Source organism: Anomaloglossus baeobatrachus, chromosome 1 (genome assembly GCF_048569485.1).
Source record: "Anomaloglossus baeobatrachus isolate aAnoBae1 chromosome 1, aAnoBae1.hap1, whole genome shotgun sequence".
NCBI lineage: Eukaryota > Metazoa > Chordata > Amphibia > Anura > Aromobatidae > Anomaloglossus > Anomaloglossus baeobatrachus.
This window is the reverse complement of record NC_134353.1, coordinates 195,216,809-195,229,916: the sequence shown is the minus strand read 5'-3', so window position 1 is coordinate 195,229,916 and position 13,108 is coordinate 195,216,809. Positions and strand designations below refer to the sequence as shown.

At 46.8% G+C, this 13,108-nt stretch overlaps 1 protein-coding gene across 1 annotated transcript in view; it reads right to left on the bottom strand.

Annotated features, from left to right (window-relative positions):
• PDGFC (platelet derived growth factor C) overlaps positions 1–13,108 on the bottom strand; it is a 403,078-nt gene that overhangs the window by 125,158 nt on the left and 264,812 nt on the right. The window contains exon 3 of the mRNA XM_075347615.1: positions 8,784–8,964. Within this exon, the coding sequence (XP_075203730.1) occupies positions 8,784–8,964 (181 nt within the window). The remainder of the gene's footprint in view (positions 1–8,783; positions 8,965–13,108) is intronic.

Here is a 13,108-nt window from a genome sequence, read left to right as displayed (position 1 = left end):
TTCGTATGAGCTATAGCCGGCATAAGGAGGAATGAGGAGAGGATATGTATATCAGGAAGGAGTGGCTGTAGCTGAGGTTACAACTACCTGTTAGAACACTACAGGATAGAAGTGAGCCTTAACCCATTCAGTAGCTGATGTAATTAAATACACTATAACTCTGGGTAAATGCTGAACGGGCATAAAAGCAGATCTGTGATCCACAATATGCTGTAACTTTCTGATCCCATATTACCACAGGATCACATCATGCAGTGCCACACTTGTGACAATGACAGAATCCATGTACAGTCTCCTTAGCAGTGCTACAGTTAGGATATTTAGGGTTAAACTAAACTAGATGGTCAGAAAACATGCCAAATGATGCAGAAAATCCTCACTATGCTCCTATCTACGGGCTGCTTTTTTAGCATTTATGTATGGGTTTTTTGAAAAATCCACCTACATGTACTATACTGTATGTTACTGAAGACTTGCTTAGCGGAATCTGCAGTGCAAGTGATCCTCTGTATATATCATTGTACCACATAACAAAAGGTGGAGAGGTTGGCTGTATTGGAATGATTAGGATCACGTTATCGTGCACTAATATAGTCTGCATGTCCCATCATGTACAATGTATGTAATTCTTTAGTGCAGCCACAGTAAATTGCAATATTTATGTCTTACAAATATCCTAAGAGTACATTTATTAAGAATGTAAGCTTACTTTGACATTTATTGTGTTGCAATAATTGGTAATATGTAAAGTCTATATATGGAAATCTGTTTCATGTTTTGGAAGAATTCCCATATAATAAAATGTTTACATGTTTGTTCAACGTCTATTCAGAAGTGCCATTTGGTTTCAATCATTCAATCATTTCTGCCGTTTCTGTCTTTACAGTCGTCAAGTTGAAGCAGATTTCGAAGGTGGATGCTCAAACAATCGGCTGTAGATTGCAGGTTGCATTACCTAAGCATGGAAGCATTTCTATACTATTACCACTGGACAAACAGATTTACAAGGGGGATTTATGCTAATTAAAAAGGTCTGGAAAAGATATTATTATAGCTGGGAAACAAAATAATTGTTCATCAGGACCAGATTAAAACTGAAAGACAGTGAAGGGCTGATAAAGCAACATCAGCCTCTGCAGAATGACTGTATAATGGCTCAATTCCCTTCTATTGTCAGGATTTTATAGAGAGCTTTGTAGGCAGATTGTAAACATAGGCACGTGATGGAAAGTCGTCTTTGAACAGTAATTCAAAGTGATCGCCTAATGAAGAAGTCGTTTGAGGTCAAATATCTGCTTAAGTTATCATTTCCATTTATGTAGGGCTGCAACATGGTATAAATAAAATAGTGTCAACTTCAGCTGAAACGCCATCTAAACGTTTCTGACCCAGATATGATGACAGGAATCTTTGCCTGTCATTACGTCCCTGATTATTAAAGGACCAACTACAGAGATTAGATTATTCTCAGATGATCCCATAATACAAAAGTGTAGTTTAACTGCCAAATTCTGTGACTTTTCCATGACAACAAATGGCATAAATTATTAATAAACACCTTTTTTAGCTAATAGGAAGTGATCAGTGATTTTGGAGACATACAGTTTATGAGTCCGGTGTATTCAAGAGGAAAGTGATCCACCCACCCCATTCTCATAGTGATTGATGGCTGCTGGGTATACAGATACATATAAGAAACCATTATGCATTGCACTGAGGGGAAGGGGAGGCTGGAGAATGCACCCTCATTAATATACCAGACACAAGCTATCTGGCACTCATAAGTCAACTGGCACAATATATAATTCTGCCATTTTTCCTATTATTTGATTCGCCATAATAAGAACCTGAAGGTCCTGGCAAACGCTCTTCATTCCTTAGAAATAGATGCAGTTTCAGCACAACGAAATGTGCATGTTAATAATAACATCAATTATTGTAATTGTTGGCAACCGCAGTCTTTTGATCAACAATTACCGCATAAGTAAGAATAATAAAGCTTTTATTAGGTGGAGTGGGTTTGGTTTAGAAAACATGTTGCTTATTGTTAAAAGTTCTTGGTGTAGATGCATAAAAAATATGATCATGATGTAATCAGAGTAAGGGATTAAAGCTGGCAAACACCGGGAGAGGCTTTCCATGGATAAATACAGTATATTAAAGAGGTTTTCTACTATGAATGTAACCCTCTTTCCTTTGTCCTATCTTTTCCTAATTAACACTTTCCTAATATACTTCTGCTACCTTCCCTGCAACTGTAATCTGTTCTCTCTGCAGCGCGTATATTCTTATGCTGATGTTTGGCTTTGATCCTTCCAGTTTGGAGACCGGAGTCGGATAAACTGAGCAGGGCACATCATTGTGGGGGCAAAGCTGCCTCTCTGTGAGTGATAACAATCTGGGCACGCGTGCTCAGATCACACTTCACTCTCCTCTCAACCTGCTTTACAATGCGGTGCTTTGACAGGTGCTGTAATCCACCCACGCCTGTTAGCTGCACATGTCTGCTAATCAGATCAGCAGACATGTGCGGGGAATAATGCGGGCTCATGGCACAAGCACAAATTAAAGGAACAGATATGACCTAGGACATATAGGTAAGTCCTTGGTTATAAAGGGTTAAGCTTCCACTTTTGATCATCCTGATCGTTGTGGGACAGGAAATAAAAGAAACATTTGCAGCTATGAGCTCCCTCTATGATAGAAAGTAAGATATGTTTTACATCTGGAGTTCAGCTTTTCCTGCTACCTTATACTGATTATGCAGATCAGTGCCAGGCAGAAGAGAACTGTGCAAATATGAACATCTGGAAAATACTCTAAATGGTGAGGTGTACATTTTTAAAAAAGGATTGTCCAAAGAAAAGGGTACTCATTAGCAGGAGGCCAGATTCTGTAAAAATAACTTGCACTCACCTGTCACCTTCCTGGACTCAGCGCAGGTCGCCTTGTGGTCTGCACCAGCATCAATCATGTCAGGAGGGTGACAGCAGGTGAGTATGATTTATTTTGTTATTTTTACAAAATCTAATCCCCTTTAGGACCTTTTGGCAGACAATCTCTTTAAAATATATATAATATTCCTGGCGTGCAGTGCTTTCATTATTTTGAACAGCTCCTGTAAAGGGAACCTGACAGAAGATCCATGCTGCCCGAACCACTGGCCCTGGCTGTATGATTTCAGCTGCTATGTATGTCTGACTGTGAAACCCTGCAATATTTCAAAGAAAAACATCCTTTTGAAGCAGCCATAACCGAGCCACTTGGGAGACTAGTCAGACATGTGCGTTCTCACCAGCTTGTGCCCTTCCGCTGCCAGTGGCTGACAGGTCTGTGAACGTGTATAGTGAGACCTGCAAGACAAAACAATCACTGATCTCGGGGAGACCAGCCAGAGAAAACACTGCCGGCAGCCAGCAAAGGCGCTCAACACAGTTAAATCCTAGGCGCGTTGCCCCTAGGAAGTATGCAAATCAAAAAAGGTCCGTGGAGCCTCTGTTAGGAGTTTCGACACAGAAAATAGCCAGATATCCCTCCGGGAAGGACTTAGTCAAGGAGTGGCTCTTTTTAAGGAGACCACCATAACCACCATATTAAGTGGCCCTTTCAGTCAATATCCAACTCTTTGACGAGTTTAAAGATATGACAAGGGAAATACCAAGGCCAGGTATCCATCCATTGACAGCTGTTTCGGGGTATTGCCCCTCATTAGTGTGGAGTAGGATTCTGGCTAGGTGGGGGCGATGCCTAGTAGACCAGCAAGACAAAACAATTACTGATGTCGGAGAGACCAGCCAGAGAAAACACTGCCGGCAGCCAGCAAAGGTGATCAACACAGTGAAATCCTAGGTGCATTGCATTGCTTGGCTAGGTCCTTTTCGGAGGGATATCTGACTATTTTCTGTGTCGAGACTCCGAGATTTGGCAGAGGCAGCGGCGGCTGCTTCTGGACAGGAGCGTGCCCGGCTTACGATGGAGGCCAGCAGTACCCACCGGGGACGGTTGGGGGGCCGGGCGCAGGCAGCCAGCAGGGGGACCGGTGTGGGCAGGCGCCACCCGGATACCTGTACGGCTGCAGAGGGCAGGAGGGACGGCGGGAGCCCCGCAGGGACCGCCATGTCCCTCAGGTCATCAGCACTGCGCCCGGCGGCCGCGGTATCCCTCGGGCGAGGGAGGACCCAGCGGGAGGTCTCGGTCTGAGGCCCTGGAGGGCAGGAACCGGCGGTGGGGAGCCCCCTGAGCTCGGGGAGAGGCTCCTCCAGGAAGAGGACTCGGTCAGCGGCGGCCCAGGGGACAGGACGGTCTTGTGGGCTGTCGCCGCACAGAAAACAGAGGACGCCCACCGCCAGTGCCCACGCGGCTGCCCAGGAGAGTGGCTGTGGTGGAGGGGACGCATTGGCTGCGTCCTCTGGAGCTGGGACGGTGGAGGACGGCTACAGTGAGGAAGAAGAAGGAGCCCTCAGGTCGGGGGATGAATTAGAGGAGCCGATGGCGACGACGTCGCAGTATCGAATTCCATCTCCGCGTCACGGTCGGGTGAGCTAGCCGTGGATTCGGCATTGCTTGCGGCGTGGGGTGCTGGTGCTGGGGAGGTGGCTGCGGGCACGGCAGCACCAGAGGGGTCAGCTTTGCTTAGCCAGTTGCTGGGGCTTTTGCAGGGTTTAGCGCGAGCGCCGGCGGCGGCCTGGATGGGGTCGGCGGTGGATGGCGCAGCGGCGGCTAGCGGCGAGAAGGCGCCGGTGGGGGCGGGTGTAGGTAGCGGAGTAGTGGAGCCTGTAGGCGATAAAGCGGGAGAAAAGGAGAAGGAAAAGGAGGATGAGGTGGTGCGGCTGGATGATAGGGCTAAGAGCGAGGTGTATGTGTGCTTTGAGGGACCGCTAGGGGCGCACCTCAAAAAAGAGGTGAGGGAAAAAATTCGGAAAGGGGAGTATGTGGAGATATTTTCCTTACTACCCCTGGAAAAATTTAACCTAGACAAGGTGAAGCCGAGCGATTCCAAGAAGGAAAAAGAGGAGGAAGAAAAACGCCATTATTTACTCATTCCTCGTTCCTTTTCCAATTGGTTGCAGGCGTTCGCAATTTTGACTAGCGTGGTAGGGGAAAAGGAGCCGGAGCACTGCTCGGCTCTATTCGGCTATATGGATGCAATCGGGGAGGCGTATCGCACGTACGGGGGCTTGGCATGGCTGCGGTATGATGAGCCGTTTAGGCAGCGGAAGGCGTTGCGGCCTGGCATGCGGTGGGATCATAAGGACATTTCCTTATGGATGCGCTTAATGGCGGCTCCGAGCCAGCCCTTTCGTGGCGGTGCCGGGGGAACAGGAGCCGGGCCCTCGGGGATCCAGAAAAAGGGATTGTGCTGGCAATTTAACGAAGGCCAGTGCAAATTTGGTGCAGCGTGTAGGATCAAGCATGAGTGCTCCGGCTGCGGGGGGGACATAGTTTGTCCAAATGTTTTAAGAAAGGGAGAGGCAAGGCCGGGGACGGGTCTGGTAAAAGGGAGGACGCCGGTGAAAATAGAGGCGATGGCGCCGTTTTTAAGTAGGTATCCGGACGGGGCAGCGGCGTCGCTTTTGCGGTTTGTTTTTTTGTACGGTTTTTGGATTCCGTCGGCGGTTGAGGCATTGCCTCCGGTTTGTCGTAACTTACGGTCGGCAAGGGACCACCCTATGGTTGTGGGTGAGAAGTTGGGTAAAGAGGTTGAGCTGGGCAGGATGGGGGGCCCATTTGAGAGCCCTCCGTGCAGTAATTTGGTGGTGTCCCCGCTGGGGGTGGTGCCAAAGAAGGAGCCGAATAAATTTCGGCTCATTCATCATCTTTCATTTCCGGAGGGGTCGTCTGTGAATGACGGCATTGCGCCGGAATTGTCGGCGGTGTACTACGTCTCGTTCGACAAAGCGCTGGACTTGGTACGGGCGGCAGGACGCGGTGCATTGATGGCAAAGGCGGATGTAGAATCGGCGTTTCGTTTGTTGCCGGTGCATCCGGAGACTCAGCACCTTCTGGGTTGCTGGTGGAACGGGAAGTTTTATGTTGATCGTTGTTTGCCCATGGGCTGTTCGATTTCTTGTTCATATTTTGAGGCTTTTAGCTCCTTTGTTGAGTGGGTGGTGAGGGACGTGTCCGGCTTGTCATCCATTATTCATTATTTGGATGATTTTCTGTGTGTTGGTCCGGCGGGTTCCATGGTTTGCGCTGGTTTGTTGTTCGCCTTGCAGAGAGTGGCGGATCGTTTCGGGATCCCTTTGGCGCAGGAAAAAACGGAGGGGCCGGCGCCGGTTATGCGGTTCCTGGGGATTGAAATCGACTTGCTGGCCATGGAATGTAGGTTGCCAGAGGACAAGATTGTGGATTTGCGGAGTGCGGTTGCAGCAATGCTGGCAGCAAAAAAAGTGCGGCTTAAGGTGGTACAGTCTTTGCTTGGAAAGCTGAATTTTGCATGCAGGATTATGCCGATGGGGCGTGTTTTCGCCAGGAGGTTGGCGACAGCTACGGCAGTCGTACGGTCATCGGCGCATTTTGTGCAGGTCACGCGGGAGATCAAGGAAGATTTGTTGGTTTGGGACGACTTCTTGCGGCATTTTAACGGCCGCACTTTGTGGTTGAAGAAGGTGGTGCCCAATGATGCTCTAGAACTGTATACGGATATGGGCGGGTCGGCGGGTTTCGGCGCCATTTTTCAGGGTCATTGGTCTGTGGGAAGGTGGCCCGAGGATTGGTGACAGGGTGGCCTGGTAAAAAATCTGGCCCTGCTCGAGTTGTTTCCAATCGTGGTGGCGGTGGAGTTGTGGGGGGTCGCAATTTTCGGGACGTAAAGTGTGCTTTCATTGCGATAATCAGGCAGTTGTACATGCAATAAACAGCTTGTCAGCGAAATCTGGACCGTTAGTGGCATATTTGCGGCATTTGGTGCTCAAGTGTTTGCTGTGGAATATTCATGTGGTTGCAAAACATGTGCCGGGGGTTGATAACGGGGTGGCTGACGCTTTATCTCGTTTTCAGTTCCACAGGTTTCGGGAGTTACTGCCGGGGGCAGACGAGATCGGAGCGGTGTGCCCAGAGGAATTGTGGAGCCTGGTGAGGCAGTGATTGCGGGTTTGATTAGGAATTCGGTGACCGAGGTGACTTGGTGCCGTTATGCTAAAGTGTGGGTTGAGTGGCAGGCAGTGCTGGGTGAGATGTTTGGTAACGGGCGAGTGGATTATTTATTGGCACTCTTGGCATTGGTGAGTGAGGATTTTAGGGCTGGGAGGTCAAAAAAAGGGGAAAGTAAAAAAAAAAAAAAATATCATGAAAGGGATGTATGTTTTGTCGCAGCAGCGGGGGTAGGTCTGGTCCAGAAGCGGTTGTAAGGGATTGGTAGCTGGACCGAGAGGCACTGTCTTGGTATGGTGTCTCTGGGTTCCGGGAAATTGCAGGCACGGGGTTCTGCAAAGTTTGGGGGGTATTAATCCGTGGGGTGATTAATACCTCATCTCTGGGTCGGAGTGTTGCGGCCAGGGATATTGGTGTAGGAAAGGGTTTCTGGACCGGGCCTACATAGGGTTTCATGTACCGTTTATTATTATTATGTGTTACCTATTATTGTGTGTTTGGGGTCGCCCGTTGGACGGCGCCCCCTTTGTGTTAGTATGTTAATAGTAGGTAATAAAGGCTGCTGTGGCCAATTTGTTTAACCAAGTCGCATGCAGTCGGTGTGTTATTTTTAGGTTAAGTTTGGGGGGTATAGTAACCATCACGACCGGAGAATCCTTCCTCAGTGGTCATGGGGCTATTACTTGCCATGTCCTTCCGGTAACTTGCATGTCCATTTTCTCTGTGATGCAGCCTCCCCTCCCCCTGAGCCCAACTGCGGAGCTCTAAGCTGTTATTGCAGGGCAGAAGGAAGGATGGGGAGAGCTCAGCATTAATTTACACAGCAGGGGAGGCAGAGCGAGCTGTGGCCATATTGTAAAGCAAGCAACTTTTCTGCTCTGCTGAAGATGTAGCTGATGGTCAGAGCTTCCTCTCTTCTGCTCCAATAGCAAACACCGAGTTATCCTCTGGATGGCCAGACATAGCACAGCAATTGCACAGTGTCATGTGCTGTTTTTGCAGGTGAATCCATCTTCCAACTCCAGGCCCACTGGAGAATCCTCTGGTGGTCCTGACCAAGCCTTATGTTTTCAACTGTATGGGGGATGGAGGGGTCTGATGCCATTTGACATTCTGTCTCACAGACCCCATAGTGTCTGCATGGTACACCCCTGGTCGTCAACATATCTAAAGCTTGGATTGGTAATTCAGTACCCCGGGACAGAGGACATATCTACCTTAGAGGTCCACTAGCGCAAACCAGGTACGGGATCAGTAAACGTTATGACAAATGTGTTAAATAAGCTCAAAATAGCTCCATCTGCATATAATCATACGGTATTATGTAAAATCATACCCTGGCAGTTACTATTTGTTGCAGGCGATATTACTTTCCAAAAAACTCAAATGTAATTTACAGATATTGAATTTCCTCACAAAGTGGGAAAACAAAGTTATGCAAGACTTTTCACATGACTGACCACAAACTCAAATCACTGACACATCCAAATCAGCAAAGTGAAACACCTGGGTATATATTTAGTTTGCTTGAAAGGAATACATCGCCCTCTGAAGAAAGTTGTTTGCTTTTCATTAACTTTTTTGGGGCCTTTCAGAGCTCTGAGCTTATGACCTAAAAATGATCAGGTTACAGAACGCTCAGTGCTGTCTTATAATTGTAATACTGAGCACATGAGCAATGTGCTTACCGGGGTGAGAAGAGTGTAATGGATGCAGAATCCTGGTTCAGAGGGAAAGTACTCATCCGATACAAATCGTATCCTGATCTGGTTTCCTTTTGATATCTGCTTGCTTGGCACCACATTAGAGCCACACCAGCGTCCAAGTTTTGTCCCATCACTAGGGTCTTCAATCTCCACAAAATCATACCTATTTAAAGAGAGAGTAAAATTCATGTCATTTCAGAAGACAACAATCCTAAATTTCAAAATTTTCGTTTCTTGTTAAAAGGAATCTTTCAGATGGAATTCACTCCCGAAAACTGTGTATATACACATGAAACTCTTCCAAACAAAAGTCCATCTATACTTTTCACTAACCAGTTTGTCGTAAAGACAAGTTCAAAGACAAGTGTACTGCCCTACACTGAAAGAGAAGATGCTACCATCATTCCGTGGCCTTGGTACATGTTTCCAACACGACAATGATCCAAAACACAAGCTACTGTTGCATTCCTGAAGAAAAACATTGGGAAATTGATTCAGAGACTAAGTAGATCTCCTGGTCTGAACCTAACCGAACACATATGGGGTATTCTGAAGAGACAAGTTAAGCATCACACTCCATCCAGCATTCAGGCTCTAAAAGAGATTGTTCTTGGAGAATGGAAAAAGATGGATTTTACAATATGTTATCAACTTGTTCATTCCATACCTAGAACAATTGGTGCTGTTGTAGCACCCACAGGGCAAGGGGTTAAATACTTGTCGCCGGGCCTGGGGATGTTGGGTCTGGGGAAGTCACAGGTAACTCTTTTGCCTAGCTTCGTGGCCCTGAGGTGTACAATGAAGGGGGGGGAATGATAATGGAGGATGTTTCATGGCACCACCTATGGTATGCGGCCAGGGATTAGCCGCCGCTGCTGTCACTGTCCTCCAGGGCTGATGGTCGTAGCAGCTAAGAAGGGTGATGAGGGGAGTAGTAATGGCAGGCGCTGAAGCGTGGGGCGCCGGCAAGGACAGGCGGACACAGTCTCTGCGAGTTTAAGGTTTTCTTTACTCACAGTCCTGGTTTACCCAGGAGATGCCGATCACCGCCGTGATGGGCCCCAGTCAATCCTGGATCCATTGGAGGTAAGAACTGATAAAGTGGACAATGGGCCCTTCCTCCTTGTGCTTTTAGAGGTGGATTCCTGTGGCCTGAAGCTTATTGGGGACCCCAGTTCTTGAAAAGTGTTTGCTTCTGTCCCAGATGCAGGTGCCGTGGGTCCGTTGTGGGGCCTACCTTAGAATACGACCCCGGACACTATCTAGCACTGTGCTCTAGGAACTTTGGTGGCCAGAGGGACATACAATCCCCCTGGCCTACAAATGTTGTTGGACAACTTGAAGTATTATCCACCCTAGGTTTCTGCACCCTAGACTGCATCGATCCCGAGAACTCCTAACTGTTGTGTTGCGTCTAACACCCCCTGGTAGCTGTTCCTCCCCCGGTTCCCTGTCGCTAGTGGGTGTCAGCCCCCCATGTTTGGTGAGTGCCTTAAGACCCAACCCTAGCTGGTCCCCAGTGGGGAGGCCAACCTGGTTGTGTGTATGATTTTGTGTGTGATGGAACCGGTACCTCCTCTGAATCCAGGATGAGTACCGCACCTTAAGTGAGGTGCAGTACCCTGTGGCGACTGAAGCCTCAGGGGCGCCACACTGTCCTTAAAAATCATGGAGGTTCTACAAAATACTAGCTGTAGAGTTGTCTCTGACGTGGGGTGCATTCATTTTTGCATTGTCTAATTTTAGTAAAACTGAAGATTTGCAATTAAAGCTAGATTATCAACCTTACTTTCATGTGGATGAAAAGAAAATGTTCTATGAAACTCAGTCTTGTCAAAATGTCAACATTTTTTGAAATTGTTATGGTATTCAGTGAGATATTGATTAAAATCGTATTTTTCCAAGGGGTGTATTCAGTTATGCTGAGCACTATATAGTGTGTGTGTGTGCGTGTGTGTGTGTGTGTGTGAGAGAGAGATTTATGTAATTTGTTTAAATAGAATGTTTATTTTATATACTATTGTATACCTTCACAATTATCACTTTATATGCAGTGGGGAAACATCCACTTGTAGTGTCTTCCATTTTGCTCGAAATCCTCCATTGACTCCTCAGCAATTTAATTCAAAATCCACTCTTTCATGCCATAATATTCCAGACATAATCACTCAATAATCCACAAACCACCTGCACTGTTATGCCAATCACTTCTACTCTGCCAACACAGCTGTACTATTTATGCGAAGCCTTTGGTATGCTGCATTTTAGAGAAGAGAAGTTCTCCCCCAACTTAACTTGTGCCACAGCAGCATACCACTACACAATCTTCTGGATTATTACTACATCTACAGTGTAAAACTGAATAGAACTCTCAGAAATGATATATGGAATGTATATATCTAATTACGTGATATAGGAAAAATAGTTCTCTATTCCTAGACTTTCTAATCTACACATTTGTAATTACATTGCAATGATCTACTTTAAAGTAACTTCGCTCAATGCAGATCTGTCACCATATTTGACAATATAAGCTCTATACATTATTAAATAAATCTTGTAGACCTGATGTGGTTGGTGTAGTTACCTTGAAAATCTAAATCAGAACAGCTGTGTGCTCCCTTTCAGTTTAAACTTGATCTCTTTGAATCTAGCCTAATTAACAGCTCCTCAGTGACCATCCTCTCTGTTGCTGCGGAACCCTGACCACCTTGCCTGATTGAGAAGGTTTTTTTCGTTCTCCTACATCCTGCTGCTGAATCTCCAGCAGCTCTTGTGATTGACAGCTACTTAGTGTCTATCCTCCCTGTTGCTGAATCTCCAGCAGCTCTCGTGATTGACAGTTCCTTAGTGTCTATCCTCCCTGCTGCTGAATCTCTGACAGATCTCATGATTAACAGCTCCTTAAGGCCACTTTACACACAGAGATAAATCTGTGGCAGATCTGTGGTTGCAGTGAAATTGTGGACAATCAGTGCCAGGTTTGTGGCTGTGAACAAATGGAACAATTTGTCCATGACTTCACTGCAACCACAGATCTGCCAAAGATTTATCTGTGTGTGTGACGGGGCCTTAAGTGTCTATCCTCCCTGGTGTTGAATCTCTGACAGCTCTCCTGATTGACAGCTCCTTAGTGTCTATCCTCCCTGCTGCTGAATCTCTGACACCTCTCATGATTGGCAGCTCTATCTATCCTCCCTGCTGCTGAATCTCTGACCACTCTTATAATTGACAGCTCCTTAATGTCTATCCTCCTTGCTGCTGAATCTCCAGCAGCTCTCATGATTGACAGCTCCTTAGTGTCTATCCTACCTGTTGCTGAAACTCCGCCAGCTCTCGTGATTGACAGCTGCTTAATGTCTATCCTCCCTGTTACTGAATCTTTGATAGCTCTCGTGATTGACAGCTTCTTAGTGCCTATCCTCCCTGCTGTTGAATCTCCGACAGCTCTCATGATTGACTGTTCCTTAATGTCTATCCTCACTGCTGCTGAATCTCCGACAGCTCTCATGATTGACTGTTCCTTAATGTCTATCCTCCCTGCTGCTGAATCTCCGACAGCTCTCGTGATTGACCACTCCTTAATGTCTATTCTTTCTGATGTTGAATTTCGAGTAACTAATTGACAAGCATTTCAGTTTCTCTACACTGTACTACTGAATTTGTGGCCACTTATACTAATTGACAGGTCCTCATTGTCTTCCTGCTGCAGATGAGATCTCAAACTGCTCAGTACAAGCGGCTGTTGTTAGTCACGCTGGTTGAGTTGAGGCTGAAGACAGAATTCTGGTGTAAATTGCATTGAAAAGTTATAAAATTATGGCACAAGTCGGACTGGTGATGTTTGGTAGTTTCACAACAGTACTCCCAGCTAGGCCAAAATGAGAGAATTTGAGTGGAGCTGGGATGTAACTATCTACGTGTTTTTCCAAAAATAAGACACTGTCTTATACTTTTTTTTGCCCAGAAGAAAACACTAGGGCTTTTTTTCGGAGTAGGTCTTAAGGTGATGTCGCTAGCGATCGCACCCGCCCCTGTCGTTTGTGCGTCACAGACAAATCGCTGCCCGTGACGGACAAAATCGGTAATGCACGACACACGTACTTACCTGCCTAACGACGTCGCTGTGGCCAGCGAACAACCTCTTTTCTAAGGGGGCGGTTCGTGCGGTGTCACAGCGGCGTCACACAGCAGGCAACCAATAGAAGTGGAGGGGCAGAGAGCAGCCGCATGAAGGTCACTCCCACCTCATTGCCAGAGGACGCAGGTACGCTGTTGTTTGTCATTCCCAGGGTGTCACACGTAGC